At 39.6% G+C, this 19,312-nt stretch overlaps 1 protein-coding gene across 9 annotated transcripts in view; it reads right to left on the bottom strand.

Moving 5' to 3' along the window:
* LOC131253599 (uncharacterized) overlaps nt 1-18,307 on the bottom strand; it is a 37,441-nt gene extending 19,134 nt beyond the window's left edge. For 5 of the 9 annotated variants that reach the window (XM_058254664.1, XM_058254662.1, XM_058254658.1 and 2 more), the window contains exons 1-8: nt 16,621-18,306; nt 15,863-16,163; nt 8,062-8,143; nt 7,376-7,433; nt 7,244-7,264; nt 1,909-1,997; nt 1,719-1,814; nt 1,564-1,634 (exon numbers count right to left, since the gene is read on the bottom strand). In XM_058254664.1, the coding sequence (XP_058110647.1) occupies nt 1,564-1,634; nt 1,719-1,814; nt 1,909-1,997; nt 7,244-7,264; nt 7,376-7,433; nt 8,062-8,143; nt 15,863-16,163; nt 16,621-17,149 (1,247 nt within the window). In that variant the 5' untranslated portion in view covers nt 17,150-18,306. Of the gene's footprint in view, nt 1-1,563; nt 1,635-1,718; nt 1,815-1,908; nt 1,998-7,243; nt 7,265-7,375; nt 7,434-8,061; nt 8,144-15,862; nt 16,164-16,620 lie in introns of all 9 variants that reach the window. The other 4 variants (XM_058254666.1, XM_058254660.1, XM_058254659.1 and 1 more) reach the window with 4 other exon arrangements.
* Between the last annotated feature and the right edge of the window lie 1,005 nt (nt 18,308-19,312).

Below are 19,312 nucleotides of genomic sequence, written 5' to 3' on the forward strand. Positions count from 1 at the left end.
TTGAATTGAAATTAGGGAATCCCTTGGATTAGGGACTGATTTTTATGCATGAGTAGTTGATTTTATTTTCCTTTGACATCGTTTGGTTTATGATTTTTATTAGTCCAGTCCTAGCCTGTGTCGGCTTGCACCCGCATAGATTCCCCTTTTAAAATTGAATGTTTGGATTTTCATGTGGGACGTGGAATTTGTGTGATTGTTTCTGAATTGGTAGGATCTAAGCCTAAAATCTTGCATATCATATTTAATTTTCCATGTTCTGCATCAACGGGTTAATAAGACCTCAATACCAATACGCGACGCCGTATCATATCATTTTTTCGCCTGACCGATACGCCGACCGATACCGACATTCAAAACCATGGCCTAGATCCTTTACATCTTGGCATTACCACTTTTGACACCACCGCCATGCTTCCAAAAACCCTACGTAAGTTAACCTCTGTTCACCCCTTCGGGAACCCTTCCACGTAGAGGATGAGAGGGCAGGTAGAGGGTATCGCTTGGCTTCAATCTTCCACCGACCTGAATCCACTCACTCCCACATGTGTTTCCTTCCAACTCCTCTCTCGAACTCCTTCCCTCGGACCATCAGCCACTCCTTTTCCCCATTCCATACTTCTTTACTAGGTCTTCTCTCCCAATGTGATGGTTCCCCGACCTGAATATCCATGGGTCCATCGTAAGAGCATCCATGAGATATATCTCGCTTCTCGTCCCTTCAAGAGTCCTTGCTGATGAATATCATCTCTCAAATCTCCCTTTTTTCCACATCTTCCTCTGAAACTTACTCCCTAAATCGGGACAGGACGTCCCGATTTCTCCCTCGATTTGAAACAGTCCCTCACGGAAGATCTCCCCCTCAATGTCACATTGTCTTAATTTCTCCCATCCGGTCTAAGTCAAGCACTCGCACGCCCTCCAGCATGGATAAAAAACTAGGGCATCTAAATGCTCAGGTGGATAGTTTGTACAATATGTAGGGTTTTTGTTTGAACAATAAGCTAGGGCTTCCAACATGTACAAGTGCGATCCTTGGTTCAAGGACCCAACTGTCGATAAGGTGAGTAAGACCCTTGATAGTTCATGGATCAAAACTCCAGCAGACAGAAAAATCATAGCCATCAAATCTTTGGTTTTTTCTTGGTTGAGTTTGGACTGTTAATATATTTTCTTCCTTGACACTATTTGCAGGCCACCAATTGAAAGGTAAGGATTTTCCAATATTGAGGGTTTTTGGAACACAGACCATCTGCAGTGGCGCCCGTCATACCAGCAGTTTAGATCATTGAGCAATGTGCCCCACTTGCATAGAATGAAAACCCAAGCGCACTGTATGAACTCTAGGGCAGATCACTGTATAATACTTCATAAGAAAATTAGGATAACTGGACTCCTGAGGTCCAAAGTGAGAACAAACTAAACATAGTATTGAAGCAATGTAAAAATATCAGCATAGTAGCATCACTGTCGAAACTGTATGTGCATTATGATAAGCTGTCCTTGTACCCAAACCCCATAAGAAGACAGAACAACTCGATTGTCCAGGGAAAAAAAACATACCATCCATTTAAGCACTGTGTTGTTACAACAGCCTCACGTCCAACAAACCGCTCTGGTGTCCTCTTGTTCCCCTGAGAGAATTTCTTCAGGATAACAGTTCTAAAATTTTGACAGTAAATAAGTAGAATAAGCAAAACCCAGAGACTTTGAAATACCTTTATAATAACCCGGTCGGTGACAGCAAATGGAAACTGAACACCTTTACCCCTTGAAAAATCCATGGGAAATGGATCACCATAACTACACTTGTCCTGCATGAACCAGGAATGAAGCTTACTTCAAAAGGAAATTGGCATATATGAGACCATATCAATGCTGCCATCATGGTTTACAAAGAAGAAATACCTGTTCAAACCTGTCTCTTCTTCTTTTCGATGCTTTGGAAGAGTGTAACTCTTCTTCCCGACGGAACGCCTGAACTGCAGAGCGGAGAGCTGTACAAGTGCCGGAAGAATATATTCTGAATGAGCATGGCATTGAATGAAAGAAGAAATACATAGTATCGGAGATAAAGAAAACTTTGCATCGCATAAAGCAACATGATAACCAATGCTAAACAAAAAACCATATTGAAAGTTGCATGGCTGCATACGCACGTCCTACACGCCATTATGGTTAATGATATTAAATCAGGGACATGAATAGTGGTATGCAGAAATGTGCTAATAGTCTAAGGGCACTGCCATGAAGGATATGATGCTCAGCCCAAGAACTTCTACAGTAAAAATTGGGTTATGAGACTTAGTGGGGCCATGGTTCAGTGGTCCAAACTGTTAATATAATTGGCCCCATTCAAATGACCTAGAGGCTAGAACCAAAAATCTCTAGAATTGGAATAACCTGACCCTTGTGATGAATATTTGAAAGGCAGAAGCGTAAACTAGAAAATTCCATCTTTTAAAACCTTTAGACCTTGTCCCCATGTATATGTTATCAAGTATCTAAAAATACGTAAAAGGGATAGTTGAAATCAGAACTTTGCTTGTCCACAAGATGATGATGATGGATCAATGCCATTACTTCTCTAATCAAGATGGTCTCTCCTTAATCCATCTCCAATGATGGGACACACACTAAGTCCTCTTGTTACCACACTATATGGTTGTGTTAGAAGACTAGAGATTGAGAACCATCCACATGATGGACCACAATGATGATGATGTAGAGAGATCGGAGAGATATCTCTCCTCTCTTCTTTTCTCTCTCTTTCCTCTCATGATGGGACGCCCAAAGCAAGGGCAAAGGAGAGGGTGCATGGGACTCCAGTACCTATCCCCCATGGAGATATGATCTATTTATAGGAGTGTAGGATTTTCCTAGGAGTACAATATGAAAACAGTGTAGTACCACCTAACCCTATGGACTTTGGTATTGTCCTACAACATCAAAAGTCCATAATCTTGTCTATCCCATACACCCAAATGGACCCAAATTCTTCCACTATCAGTGGCATCCACTCTTGGCCCAAATTCCCATGCATGAACAAGAGGTGTATCACAAAAAAAAAAAGAAAAAGAAAAAGAAAGAAGAAGATCAGACCGTTAGATTTCCATCAAGTTTGATTAAAACACTTTAAATGTGAAATCAAAGGATCCAACAGCTGAAATTAAAGACAACTTTTTGAAAACATATTCAGATGTTGGCTAGTTATTTATAGCTTGATGGAGTATCTAATAGGCAAGATCTAGCTACAAACTAAGTCCTGGGTGACTAGTAGATCATATGTTGGAGTGCATCGGACTTCAAATAAGTCTTAATGCATGTACCCAATTACACTTGTGTGTCAACCACATTTGTGGCATCAAAAAGTATGTTACAACTATTACAGCTAAGATAAAAAAGTCCCTCTCTAACCTCAAGTCCAAGGATAAGTCCAAGCCGATGGACGATCAAACAATCGTACCAAGCATGATGTGCCTCTAAGTAGTTGATTCAATGCGATCTGTCCAGTGCAAACGGAATTCGCACTCCCACGTAGTGAAGGGCATAGCAGTAAGATACCCAACAGTTGAAATCAAGTCATCCCAGGTTGTTTCAACTCACTTCATACAGGATAACTGCAAACTATTTCTAGGTAGCCCAAACGCAATAGTGGTTATGGAGTTTAGGGTACTCAACAACCATGGTATCACAACTCTCCTTAGCCATGGAGGCCATTGTGTCCACTTCATTTTTCCCAAAGGACCTACTAGAGAGACTCCAAAAAGGAATCTACAGTAACCAGGTAACACAAATAAGTCCAAGTCTCCATACAAAGCTAATAGTATTTAAGTGACTAATGCCTTCATTCCATTCATCGTAAAGGGGAAACTAATGACCCAGTGCCAAAAAACATGATCGGATTAGCTCTCAGGGCACACACATCCAACACCTTAAACTGGTGGCAATGGAATACACAATGGTCAACATTCAACCAAAAAAAAGGTGGTCAAAGATTTTATAGCTAGAATCTTCCAATCTGGGGATTTTGGGTGCAAGGGTCATCCGAAGTGGGGACAATCTTATTTGGATCACTGAACGAAGGGCCCCACTTCTACAAGCTGAAAACACGATCATATTGTAGGAACTCTTGGACCAAGCAATGCATACTACCTTGTGCAGCCATAGAGACTAACTGGTGACTTGTCAAAAGTAGCACATTTCTTGGGAGTGTTGAGACATCTTAGTCATGGCTGTTCCATGAAGGCACAAACATTCCCTCAATGAAAATCTGTGATGGAATTTTCAAGTGACATTTGTAGGTTACACAAGAACTTGTGACTAGGCAAGTAAAATACTATATAAACAAGCTTCTTGAAAGCTTACAGGACAGGCATTCTTTTCCACAGGAGTTGGAATGCTTTTTATATACAGCCTTGGGGCTGAAGATGTCAGAATGCTTCCATATCAGCCTTGGGGCCGAAGACATCAGCGTGCTTCTATATACAGACTTGGAGCTAATGATGAACAAATCAGAATGCTTTTATATACAGCCTTGGGACTAGAGAAAAAGAAGAACTCCAGTGTTATCAAAGAGGGAGAAAGTCAATTCAATTGCCATATAGGAACTGCTCCTACGAGAAGTTTCATGAAATTATCAAGAAACCAGCATGAATCTCACAAAGTGCTGCTAGGGGTATGCACGCACTTGAAAAAAATAAAAAAGTCTCTCCCGGTGGTGTACAAAATGAAAGAAATCGGAGGACAACAAAAGGCCAATTGCTGCGCCAAAGCCCTTTAAATCATTCCCATCATCGTCATAACCTTGCCACAGCAATTTGGGTCCAGATTACGCATCCAGTTTCCCCAAATGGCCTCAATCTCAATACTTTCCTAAATTTGTAGAAATCCATCTCAACATCCTCATCTCCAGAATGTTCATCCTCTGGTCATGTTGCCTTTTAATTGCCTACCACTCTGCCCCATATAGCATGGGCGATCTAATAGCTGTCTTGTAAAATTGTCCTCAAGTTTCATTGGCATATGCGGCAATGACATCACACTACAAAGGCACCTCCACCCAGCTCCAATTTTATTGGAATGCTCCTCCTTGATCTCTCCACTGTTCCATTGGCATTCGTCAGATCATATTCCCATATGAAATATACATTTCTAAGCGTACGTTGTGGCCAGGAAGGGAACTCTTGATCAGTTCATTGCTGTACTTATCATGAATTAACAAGAAGAAAGAGTGGGTGGCAATTGTAATCCAAGATTAATTCTCTGATCAAGGTTTGCTTGAACATGTTTTGGGCAAATATTTGCAGTTGTAACTTATACAGTGAATTACCAAGGCTTATAAACCAAACCCTAGACAAGAGAGCTGAGAACTTCATTCTAAGCCCAAGTTTGCACAGAGTTTTCTTCTAGCATAGAGTTCATTACTTGAGGAAAACAAAACAAAGACACTGAAAGCATGGGAGCTGTCGGATTATATATGGCCTAACATAGGTGGGGAAAAGGAAAAAAAGAAAGGCTCTCTTTAGAAAATATAACAGATATATCTCAGAGCGACTTGTTCTAGAGTTGAAAATATAAGGGACTCCTAGAGTACCCGAAATACATGATTATAAGGTATATCATCAGTTCAAGGCACCAAAGAACCATGTATGTGTACACTGCGGAAAACTGACTGTGTCATTTGGTGTAGGCTTGAGTTAGATATTCGCTTCTAGGGCCTATTACTGATTCCCAAGACATGGATAGAACTTTATGTTAACCACTTCAACAATAGATTAAATTATTTAACTAATCCAAGATAAAAGAATTAGGGCACAAGACAACCATCAAATCATCCATATCCCAACAGGTTCAACAACCGTGATTATTCAACTTTTTTAAGTTTAAACAAAAAAAACTTAAAAAAAGCTTCAAAAGCACTAGCATAATTGGTTGCTCTCTGGAAATTTGAAAAAAGAGAGAAATAATTCCCTCCTATCAAAGTAAATAAAAAATGAAGTGAATTAGAATTGTAATCAAACACATCTGGAGTTTTTTGGAACCATTTGAATCAATATGGAGCATACGGACATCAATGGTTATTAACATTGCATTTGGAAAAGAGCCAGCTTATAGCACTTCAGACTGGATCCAGGCTTGAACGATCAAATGCGGTGGCCTCTGGTGCAATCAGGCCTCTTCTCAGTCAGATCAATGTACAAGAAGCTGGCTAACCCTCAGTCTCCTGTGTTTGCTTATCCTACAGGTCCTGTCTGGCACTATGGTGCTTCCCCAAAGGTTGCAGCTTTCGTGTGGATTTTGGGTTGTAACCGTATTCTCACGGTAGATAACCTGAAGAAGAGAGGATTGCAGTTGCCAAATATTTGCCTTCTCTGTTTTAAGGCTGAAGAGACCATGAATCATCTTTCATTCACTGTCCTTTCTCTATGGATATATGGTGGAGCATCTTCAGATTGTCGGGGTTATCCTGGGTCATGCCTAGAGATATCACAGATCTTTTCTGTATTTGGCATAATGATCATGGTGGGGTCCTTGGAAAAAGGAAGTAGGGCATTATCTTTCTTGCTGTTTTTTGGGTGATATGGGCAGAGAGAAACAATCGCTGCTTCAGAAATCAGTCCTCCTCAGTCTCGGGAGTGCTTTCCAAAGTTCTATCTTTGTTTAGAGATTGGGCCCCTTAGTGGGCCTCTGGTTAGCTGTTGCGGCTCTGCCTAGTTGTTGGGTTTGTATCTTGCAGATGTGGGGCTGTTGTTGTGGTTTTTTTTTTTTTTTTTTTTCAGTTTTGGTGCAATGTTCTTTTTTTGTTTCTTTGTTTTTCCTTTCTAATAATATTCTTATCTTTCAAAAAAAAAAAAACATTGCATGAACATGTCTGTAGATTGTTCTTTTTCTTCATAGGTAAACTGGGCTTGAACCCGAGATCTCAATGTTGAAACGCACCGTCTACCATTTAGCTACAGGCTTGAACCATGGTTTTAATCCAGTCAATGTGCTTCCATCTTGGGCTAAAGGGTGCCAACTTAAAAAATAATTCCAGTAATACATGTTAAATAGATTTTAGATTCATGCCTCTGCTGAATAAATTTACCCAGCATACCAACAAATTGGTAAATCTGATTCAAAGTCTGCAACTTGATTGAGAGTGACTTAAGAACAACCAAATTGAATACAAACATCTAATCATATGTACAGATTGTGCTCATCATGATAGATTTTTGTAAAGGATAGCACATGAACATACGTGGAAGGAGATCATATTGCTCTGCTACATTTAAAAAAGAAAAAGAAGAAAATTTGATGGGTTAGAGTTTATAATGGGCAAGTGGAAAGCAAGCAATTACAATAACTACATGAGTAATTATGGAAACTATACCCAGGTTTGGCGCCACAAAGTCTTCTGTCATTAACTGCCCACAAGTACAGCAAGCTTTCTGCACACAGATTGAAGAAGATGAAGAAACCATCAAGCAATGGGATTCTCCCAAAGTCACAAAGACGGGCATAAAGCGTTAATGGTGCACGTGCACCAGAAAATGTTGGATTCATTAAAAAAGGAATTGAGGGAATGCTCCAAAACATCATAATTAGATATCAACAATTTTGGATATTTTTGGCAGCATCACTCATAAGGTATCCATGGCCAAAGTAGACAAATGCAATTCATGCATGCACAAATTCCTAAACTCCCACAAATTGTAGGCCCCAATGCATTTGTTGAGGTATACTGGCATTGCTGGGTATCAGTTTTTCAAAGAACTGATACACACAACTGTATAGGCTGATACTTTAAGCAAAACCAGTAAATAAATTTAAACTTCTAAAATAAAAAAATAGGATGTAAATTCATTAATCAAACCAAAAGCTTAAACCAATGCTTGCATGTTCATGTGCTCGCAAGGAAGAATGTGATAGAAGCTTTAACAACCACTGACATAGAATGACAGAAAAGAATGTTGTTTCTCAATGGAAATTATATAATAGTTAAGATGGACAAATGAAAAAGAAAGGAAAAAAAAAGCAAGAAAGAGATAAACATAAGTGCATAGGCCAAGAACCCACCATTCTTAGAACGTGTTGCAGTCCACCACTTCCAAAAGAATGTCCACAAGATAGAATAATTGCATCATCCATGAGAGTGCCCCTACATAACCACAAATCGACACAATAAATAACCAGAAGCTTACAGGTACAAAATTAACACTTAAATGTGAACAACAAAGAAGTCAGCCAGTTAATATGCACAGCTATATGCTAAAGAATCATATTAATGCTCCTTGAGGGGAGAAGAGACTTAATGTTCCTAGGACTGTCCAGATTCAAATCTGTATGGAAAACTAAGAAGAGACACAATGTCCAACATACACTAATAGGGATGCATGCTAATCAGACTGGCATGGCAAATTAGCAACTGGGACGAAGACCCAACATGATCGACAAAGCATCATCAAAATATGATAATTCTACATCAATTTACCATGCAAGGGAGGAGAATTTCGGAGAACAAGCTTTCAACATGTTCCACAACCCTGCACCATCAAAGATAATTGTTTTTCCTCAACCATCCGATTAATTAACTATTTCATCATTAGTCACAGCCAACCAAGAACGGCATGGAGGGCGAAACTTGTCAAGATTTAGGACCATACAAAAGGTTCAAACTATTCCATTGGAAGTAATTCCAAAGCACCTATATTGGTCCACAAGTACCCTACATTTGTGCAATTTGCATTTTGAAAAGCAATATTTCTAAATTATTTCAGTTTTAGGCTTATATCTATGTGAATGTGCTATCATGTGCGGAAACACAACAACCAATTGGCTAAGGCCCCAGCCACACCTTCAAACAAACTTCTAGGAGGTTAGCCTTTAAAATTTCACAATTATGAGGAATGCCGGTAATATCTTACCAGTTAACAAACGTCCACATCCAATTGTAAACGACTGCACAGAAGCGCCTCCATAACACACGTTGTAGATGTATTATAACTACCTTAAATACTCATTACTCATCACTCTAAAATTTCACATTTAACTATAAAGTCAACTCACTTTGCAAAACTATGTTGGTATAATAAGTCGGGCAAGAACCATGCTTTTGTGCAGTTTCAATCTAAAAATGACTTCACTCAGTGTTTTCTAGTGCCTGCATTTTATCTCTAATCATTTAAATAGGCCAATATCATTTGTAGATATTCATCTTGAGTACAAGCTTTCAGCACACAAAGGCAGTCCTTAATTTTTGCTTTCTGAAGTCATTAGCTTTGTCATATCAGTAGGCTTTCCAGCGAACACTTCGACAATTCCGGTGAGATGCAACTGCTCTATTGTCTTTTGATTTAAAATGGTAGAAAATCATGCAATAAACTTGAGGAAGAACAATAGTCACTCTTCACTTCAGTGAAGCTGTGGGTTTTCTTTGTACTATCTAAAAGAAACAAAAAAAAAAAAAAAAGAAGATTATTGCGCTGATTTCCTGTCTTTGGACTTCTTTTTCGATTCTCACCTTTTTTTGCCTCTTTTAGAGTGTGTTTGCACTACTGGACTGAACTGCAATTATCTCTGCACTGGTGATGTAAAGTTGAGTCTAGTGGATCATACTAATTATAAATATATGAAATACGCTATTTGGAAACTAGATTATTCTGAATTTAGGAAGTTTTTTTTTTTTTTTTTTAAAGTTCTTTGTTATGTGCACTACCTTGAAGCGAAAACCAGAAACAGATACTGATACCAACACGTGTTCATGAACGAGGATATTCCTCAGTTTCTCAAAATTCAAGATACAGATGCCAATATCCAATTGATAAGATGCTATTTATTCTTAATTTTATGATCTTTGGCTAAAACATTTGAGCCATTCTATTCGTTTTAGTTTTACCAAACAAGTCTGGATTTCTAGTCTCTCTAACAGGCTACATTTAACAAAACCATCAACCTTGACAAGTTTTTATAGTAACACTTGTTGACACCATTGTTATAAACTCTGCCTGGTGCAAAGCTTCAACCAGTCCTAAGCCGGGCAAAGGAGGAAAGTTCATGTCAGGTGAGCTGTAACGCCCCGAACTTTTCAATACTTGAGTATTGAAAGTTCTTGAGTGTTGCCAAGAAATTTAATTTAATATATACATGTGTATGTTACCAATTTAGTCTATTCTAACCTTACATCTATTCTCTAACCTGAATCTGATTGTTGGGAATAATCTCCATCCATATATCAAGTCATCCGACCATTGATTTTTAAGATAAGGTTATCATATATCCAAGTATTCCTACTTGTCAATCATAACCAACCGTTCAATCAACTATCCACCACTAGGTAAAGATATTTGACCGTCCACTTTGGGTTCGGACCACCCGATCATAGTAAACTAACTACTTGATATCTACATCCGCTCATACATATATCAAATTGAGATTCCGATCCGTTCATCTTGTTTATCACTTATAAATATGCTTAACTCACTATTAGAACTACAATCGGAGAAATTTACACATGTGAACAAGTCACTTGAATCTAATGATATATATGTTTCACCTCTTGATAAGTCCAAAAATCTACCTATGTTCATCCGTTTACAAAATTTTACAAAATTGACCGTTCACCCACTTACATACATGATTAGAGTACTAACCATCAAGTTTTACTACTTTTAACATGTCATTTGACCATCCATTATATTGTTTGATATATGTACCTTCCCTTAATTAATTTAGAGAACAACTCTTTATTCATAATAATTTAGATATAAGTTCTTTTTATAAGAATTGCTTAAAAGTGTGCCTATAACCATGCAAAACTATTAAAATTTTCAAAACTCTCAGATCAGCAATAATTACGAAAATGTCATTAACCTAAACCCTCGAATTCTATATTACATGGTTCCCATGATCCGTTTCATGTGAAATTTTATACCATACCTATTTATCATAAATTAACCATACATGTCAAATTTCAGCCCTTGGATCATCATAAAAGTGACCCAATTTACAAATCAACCCCTTAATAGTGTCCATTGACTGAGGAAAGCTCGTGCGTAGTCGTAGGATATTTTCCTTCATATGAACAACTTGGATTGTCCATTATATGGACTAAGTGTGAAATATAAAGACCCCATTTTGGTAGGCTTTTACTTAGGCACAAAGTTATCTTTTTAAGGCTTACCAACTCTTTATAAATCTGGATCTTCCAATTTAGCCACTTCCTACCATCCATCGCAACTCAAATTTGGACCACACTTTGGCCTCATATGACTACGAGGTTATACAAAATTTTGGACCCCGATCTATGATCCTACACTGTTGAATGTTGACTCATATTCCTTCCTTTTGGTGCGACATATAAAATTTCAGATTTAAGCATTTTCCGCCATCGATTAACCACCAAATTTTGCCCAATCATTTGCCTATCCTGATTACACATTTCCTCCAAAATTTAGCCATGATCATTAAGCGTGGACCGCTAATTGAGATCAAGTCCGTTTTAGAACCCGCTTGGAGACCTTTAAAGATAATCCTCCGATCAAATCCATATTTGGGCCCATAAGCCAACACAATGTACCAAAGCTGACGAAGGGAGTGAATTTCCCTAGAATTCAACACAGTGGACCCCACATACTCCTCACAATTGAACTGGAAGGTATAAGCTTCTGCACGCTGTTACAGCGCTCGAAAGAGTCGAGCGCCGAGAAATACGTTCGTGAGAGAAATTCTCCGCAAAGAATTCCCGAATTTGGGAATCCAGAGTTGATCTGAACCTTCCAAACTCTAATGGAGTGATTTCCGACTCCAACGAGGAACTTCAGGAAGACTTGAAGGACCCCACCACATTGGAAATGCCAGGATTATCGGGGCTCTTGCGATGGGTTGCGGAAAATCATCCGCAACATGATTCTATGCAAACCACCGCCCAAAGGATCTGGAACCTTTGATTTGTGGGACCCGCAACTTCTCTGAGACCCATCAGAACCCTCTAGTAGTGGCGGCTAGAAGAAATATATCCTCACAACCAATCCGCCATTAAAACTGGGGTCATCTTCTTCGTTCAACGGCTGATTCTAACTCGCATGCTGCTGCACCTCAAAGAGATCTAAATCGACTGAAGGATGGCCCACCCAAAACCGACTTAACTTCCGCTAGTAGGAGGGGAGAGTCCTACGAAAGCTAAGCCCACGTACTCACGAACGAGCGTTGTTCGTTCTCACACGACGCTGTATCTAGAGTCGAAAACTCCCCCCCTCGTTAGGATATGTTTAAAAACCTATAAATCCGCCATTAAAACTGGGGTCATCTTCTTCGTTCAACGGCTGATTCTAACTCGCATGCTGCTGCACCTCAAAGAGATCTAAATCGACTAAAGGATGGCCCACCCAAAACCGACTTAACTTCCGCTAGTAGGAGGGGAGAGTCCTACGAAAGCTAAGCCCACGTACTCATGAACGAGCGTTGTTCGTTCTCACACGACGCTGTATCTAGAGTCGAAAACTCCCTCCCTCGTTAGGATATGTTTAAAAACCTATAAAAGGCCAGCTTATAGAGGGAGGAAGTCATCCAACGACTACCTTCTAAATACCAAAAGAAGAAGAAGAAGAGAAGAAGAAGAAGTTCAGGCACTGTAAGGAGCTAGCTCGTTTAAGAGCAGACAAATTTGAAATCTGGTTCGTCCAGACTCACTGTCTGACCTTCGAGAAGGAGAAGGAGAAGGAGAAGGAGAAGAAGAAAATAAAAACATTATTGCACACGCAATCTGCTGGATTTGGATCATTGGGGTGAGACTCGGGAGCTGAATAAGGTAAGATACCCATCTTGATAATGAAATAGTTTGCACTTTCAAATTAAATCACTAAATTACATTAGTCTATACCTAACATCGACATAAACCAAGTCCTAGCTTAATCTTAACCGTTCAAACCAGGTGGTTTAGGATAAAACTTGCATCCAGATATATAACCTTAGTAATGGACGATCAAGCAGTTAAAGGTGAGGGTTTTTCCTTTAAATTTTGCGATAATTTGATTTGATTATCTTATTCTTACATGCTTTGAGTTTTATTATTGTGAATCGTCCCCCTATGAATGACTGTTCCACAATTTAAATCATCACATTATTACCTTGTCACGCAAGTATCGTGTTGGAAATCTCACTCCTAGCGATTTATATATCATCGTGGACGTAATGCATTTCGAGTAGCGACCCTCTTGGTCGACACATAATTCTGTGGATTTTGGATAGTGGTGCACAAATCGATGTAAGTAATTCGCAATGCGTGTTACATCATTTCCGAGATTGGATGTCGCAAATAGTTGCTCCATGAACAAATCGTGTCACGTAATCCATCTGATCTGTGTGTTGTGTTGCTTTTTGAGATGTTCACATAAATCCACGTTAACGTTGGACACACCGACGAATCTCCATTGTATGGGATGCGGGGCGAGCCAGGTATTTTTGAATTGTTTTCCATATTGTGATGATCGCTGAGTGTGATGGACCACACATACTTTACTAGGCATGCATTGCATGTAGAATGTTTGTGCATATCGATGCCACTGGTATTTGTGGAGTATGGGATGTATCAAGACCCTTCTATTATTTTTATGAATCACTTGAATCATTATAAAATTTAAAGGACAACCACCACTATGAGTAGGGCGTTGACCCTCTCCAACAATACAGATGTTGCAGGTAAATTACAGGTTGATGGTACGGACGATGACTGTTCTATGGAAGATGGTTCGAATAGAGAAGAAGAATAGTGTACGATTAGTTTTATTTATTTTTCGCTGCAAACTTTGATAATGTAATAAGCTCCCATTGAGAGGGCATTTGATGATTTGTTGAACTCTTTTTACTTTAATGGAATAATAAATACAGTCAATTTTATTATCTTGAATGGTGACCTTCATGAATGTAACTACATGTGATTTAAATGGAAAAAAAAAAGGTGCGATTTAAAAGCATCCAATTTTTACATTATTAACACTCGGAATTCTCGGGCACAAGTATGTACTCGGGCCGCGAAAAATCGGGGCATTATATGGGCAGCCAGTTGCCAAACTTTTGCCAAGCAATTACGGAAGCTGATCCCAAATAGCTGGGAAAGGTTGTGATGATGATGATTTATATACATATATATATATATATATATATATATATATACTTTAAATTTTTTTTTGAAGAATAACAAAACTTTTTATAGAAAAAGCCGCCGAAGCAAAAGCCAAGGCAGAAAAACCATACAACCCAAAGAGAGACAAAAGATTACAAATGTCCATGTCTCTCAAGCCGGACACCCAACCCACCATTTTAACCATCACCTTCCTCACCTTGAAAGCTATGGCTATTCAATTCCCCCCAAATACACCATAACATAACTATGAAAACTAGACGCCACATCACCATTCCTTCCACCATGAAAGGCCCACAAAAGATCTTCAACCAACTCTGACATCACCCAAGAGATGTTGAAGATTGCGAGAAAGCCTCCCACGCCCTTCGAGTAAAAGGGCAATGGATGAAAAAGGTGATCATTTATCTCGGCATCATTCATAGACACGACACAAATGTTGGGGAGAATTATGGATCCCTTTCGGAGATTATCAATGGTGCGCACCCTCTTCCTACTTGCCAACCAGATGAAGGCTGCTACATTGGGCGTAACGAGCATGCACCAGTCTCTCCTCGGATGACGGCAGCTACATCATTTTCTAAAATGATCGAACCAAGAAACATCATGATTTGTGAGCTTTCTAAACCATCGAATTCCTTTCAGCTGAGGAAGGATGATGACACTGCATACGAACCAGAAGCCTAACAAAATCACCCATTTCCTTATCCAAAAGCTTCCTTCGGCATGGAGAAGACCACGCCACAGAATCTCCACATATGTAATAACAAAGAGCTACTGTAATGTTCTTTTCCATAAACAAATGGGCTAGTCTTGGAAAGTCTTGTAGCGATCTTCCTCCACACCACACATCCTCCCAAAAGCAAATGCGCCTCCTATCTCCAAGCAAGAAAGACAGGTCCTCGTTGTTTGAAGAAACCCTCCACTTCAATCGGTCTTTTTTCACAAAAAGCAAACACCCCCTCTAAAATCTTAGGGGCCACTGAAATGACTGCTTTCCACAGCCCATAAGCTCTATATCTCGAAGATTCCCTCACCCTCACCCCCACCCCTCATACCATACCTCATACTTGGAAGCAATAACCTCTCTCCACATTCTCTCTTCTTTAGTGACAGACCTCCATAGCCATTTACCTAGCAATGCCAGGTTCATGGTGCCCAGAACCCTTATACACGCTCCCCCTTTGGCAGCCATTTACTTATGGTGATGATGATGAATTTCCACAACACCATATGTTAAATAAAGTGATCGGGACATAAGAAAATTGTTAGGATTTCAAAACGCGGGTCACTAGCATGATAAAGGAGGGTTGATATCAGGTAGGCAGTCGATCACTGAACTTTTTTGTGAAGCAATCATGAGATTCCCACCACACATCTTTGATCGGTAAAACAGGATCCACAAAACCCACCCAAGATAGCTGAGACAAGTCTATGATGATCATCATATATCCATCTCAGATTATGGCTTTTCCAGCCATAATCATGGGAATTGTGTGGCATGTATATTCCTGATAAGTATTGGTCTGGCGTATCTCACACAAGACATGTTCTGCTGCAGATCTAATCTACAAATGACTACCGCAGTACCTGCATTCCAAGCAAATTATCTGACATCATATACCCATGTTCATGTGGAGTTTCCAGCCATAATCATGTAAGTTGTCTAATACCATATATGTGTATATTGCAGATAATTATTCAGTTGGGATAAAAATTAGGGAGTTATGGCTGACATACATGATGGGGTCTGAGAGAATAGCCCGAAGAGACTCTCCCGATTCGATTGACAAAGCCATGTCCTTCCTCCCACTAAAACCACATCCGTTCTCCCCTCCTATTTCCTTTTGAGAGAGGCCCGACCCATCCTGCCCCTGCAGCATCTGTGTGTAGTATATATCAGGCTCCGTTAATGTAATTGCATTCTCATAATGACCCATCCGACCATGTTGGTGCTGATGTTCACTTAAACTCCCTCTAATGTTACTTGTTGAGTGCACAATGCCACCGCCATCCTTCACAAAAATTCCTCTGCCCAGTCCTAATTTTGATGAAAAATACCAACTAAGCCTTCAAAACTAACCAAAATCCAATATTTGAAAACATAAGACAGAGATTGTAGAATGTTCAGAGAGAACTAACAGTTTTTTCAATTGTGCCAGCACTTCTATACAGCTGGGCAAATATTTCCTGGATCTTATCATTCATCTCGCGGGCCCCAACATGTATGGGTGATAGAAAATAAAAATAAAATCTCACTAACTGAAGAATACCAACATAACCCTAATGTATATAGGCCATTGACCATAGTTTAGTTTCAACCATCCATCTCTGGGCAACAATCAGATAGCTCAGATTATCTGGCGTGGTAGTTTTACAGCATCTCCCATGCAAAGTGGGGCCCACCAGATGAACAGTACGTAACAGTGAAAGCTGGCTCAACATGTATAGAATGGTAGCTGAACTAAAATTCTGCTAGTTGGATGAGATTTCCGCACCAAAAGAAGAATGCTGTTTGTGTAAATTTGCTTTCTCATTGCGAATTTTCTCCGAGCTACTCTGTACACTACCGCTGCTGTTGTTATTCTTATTTCCATCATCTGCAGCAACCAAACCTTCAACTTCTCCATCCCCTTCATCGACATCGTCATCTTCTTCCTCATCCTCATCTTCCTCGTCCACCTCATCGCCTTCTGATCCATCACCACTCGGTGTCCCAGTGCTCCCCTCTGCGTTCCAGTCCTGGTTCTCCGGCCGGTCCCGTGGTTCATAAACACTCCTCCGCAATTCTGCACCTTGTGCCCGGAAGTAGCGCTCACGCGCATCCACATCAAACAGTTTCTCGTCCATGAATCCACCTGCTGCTTCCGCCCTTGGCTTCCGTCCAGGATCACCCACACGCCGGTGTGGCGTGCTAGTGCCACCGCAGGAGTACTGTAAGCTCTCGTCTTGGAAGACCATCTGAGAATTCAAGCCATTCTCACCCCTCTGCTGTGGTGGAACCAAATCCATTGATTCAGAGACCATTTTGCAACCCTAGTTTGTGGAATTCCCCATAGAAATTGACAAATGAGGGCTTCATTTAAAGCTAGAAAGATCAGTATAATGAATTTACTGAAAAACTCAGAGACAGGAATTCAAGGAGGAAAAAGGGTTACCTTGAGGAAATCACCAACAGGGGGCTTGAAATAGAGCTTTGAAATACTGTCAGAATGCTTTTAAAGAAAAAGTTTTCTAAAAAGAAAAGTGACAAGGATTTGAGGAAATTGAGAGGGTCCGTTTGGAATGAACCCTAAAATTCCATGAAAATCAATGACAGAGGGCTCGACTCAGAGCTGCAAAGATCGAAGTACACATTCAATAGAGATTGGAGGTGATTCCACAGACCATGGAAATTGATGGTACAGAGCTATCTATATTAAAGGATTAAAATACAGGAAAAAAGGATTTTACCAGAGAAATATAAGAAAGTGATATGGATTTGGGAAGTTGGGCGGGCTTTTCTCTGCCGTGAGCTCTATTTTACAAATTCTTCATAGAAATCAAATAAAAATGATGCGAAGTTTAGGAAATTTGACGTTTACTGTAACACAAACCCTTATTTGGGTAATTTTCCATGCAAGTTAACGGAAGAAAGCTTGATTTATAGTTCAAAAGACCGAGAAAACCTAATTTCAGGAGAAATCCGAGAAAAGGATGGGAATTCAGGAGAATTCTAGGTTTCTCTGTGACGAACACTGATGTGGGGATTTTCCTACGGAAAATTATGGGAGGGAGCTCGATTTATAGCTTGAAGGATCGAGAAAACGTATTCTCAAGAGAAATCCAAGAAAATGAAGGCAATTTGAGGAGATTTCAGCGTTTCTCTGTCCCGAACTCTAATTCGGGAATATTTCTACGGAAATCGATAGGCGGGAGCTCGATTTATAGCTCGAAAGATAAAGAGAAGGGATTTTCGGGAGAAATCGGAGACAACGACGGGAATTTCAGGACACTTTAGGGTTTTTTTTTTTTTTCTCTGTCATGAGCCTAATTTGGGGGTTTTCTCTACTGAAACTGGAGGTGGAGATAGCGGGAAAAGGGATTTATAGATGGAATTGGGAGTTTGGATGGAAGAAATCGAATGAAATTGACAGGATTCTACGGGTTTTCTAGCATATGAGATTTTTAGGAGGGAATAGACAAAAGAAAGGGACCGGCTTTTAAGGTTTTTGATGACTCCGGTGCTAGTTCACCACTGTTTTGAAAATGGTGTCGACTAAATCTGCCGTACGCGTGGCATTTTATACCTGAATCGGGCCGTTCAATTTGTGTGGCCCGTTGTGGATTGAGCATGACCGGAAAACATTCTGATTGGATGATCTCGATCAGCTTACTTGCTCCTTGATTGACTCTAGGCGGTCTTTCTGCGACTAAGAACTTAAAGGATTGGAACTGGTTAGCGTGTAATCTGGATGAATGACTGGCATTCTTATAGCTATTTATTTTAAACACACTTACGTGGATCAATGGTATACCACCACGTGTAAGTGTCACGGATTGAATGATGGACAAAATTCTTACATGCGCCGTTTTATCATGGTTTTCTTTCGAATTGATGTCTGTAGATCAAATAATCTAGAAGACGTCATTTGGTGTGTTATATATGAACTTTAAAATGAGTTAGAATTGTACACATTACACATCAGAAAGACCATTAAAAATTATATTACACCAAAAAAATATTCTCTAAAAATGTAAAGGTCTCATTAGTGCATGATTTAGAATTTCACCAAATGACATCTCTATCTAGTATTAAATATTAAAGCCTTACTAAATACCGTTCTTTATAAATACTGAAGTTGATTGACATAAAAACCACAGCAACTTTTCAATATGAAAGTCTTGAGATGTAAAGATCCTGCCGACGCATGGGAGAGTGTATTTCTTTGTTACACATGGCCTCACGGGATAGGACACCCTAATGTGAAAGAATTAAAGAGACATATATAGTTGAACCGTTTAGGTTTTTCTTGACACGAAAGACAATGCAAGGCCATCGTCTCTAGAGACTAATAAAAAGAGCATGGGAGAAAGACCTCCACACCTCATGTTATAATTATAATCAAGCACAATTTTATTTTTCCATCCACCATGGATGTTTATTTTTATTTTTTTAATTCAACCACATTGTTGCTCACAACATGGTGC

Source organism: Magnolia sinica, chromosome 8, assembly GCF_029962835.1.
Source record: "Magnolia sinica isolate HGM2019 chromosome 8, MsV1, whole genome shotgun sequence".
Lineage (NCBI taxonomy): Eukaryota > Viridiplantae > Streptophyta > Magnoliopsida > Magnoliales > Magnoliaceae > Magnolia > Magnolia sinica.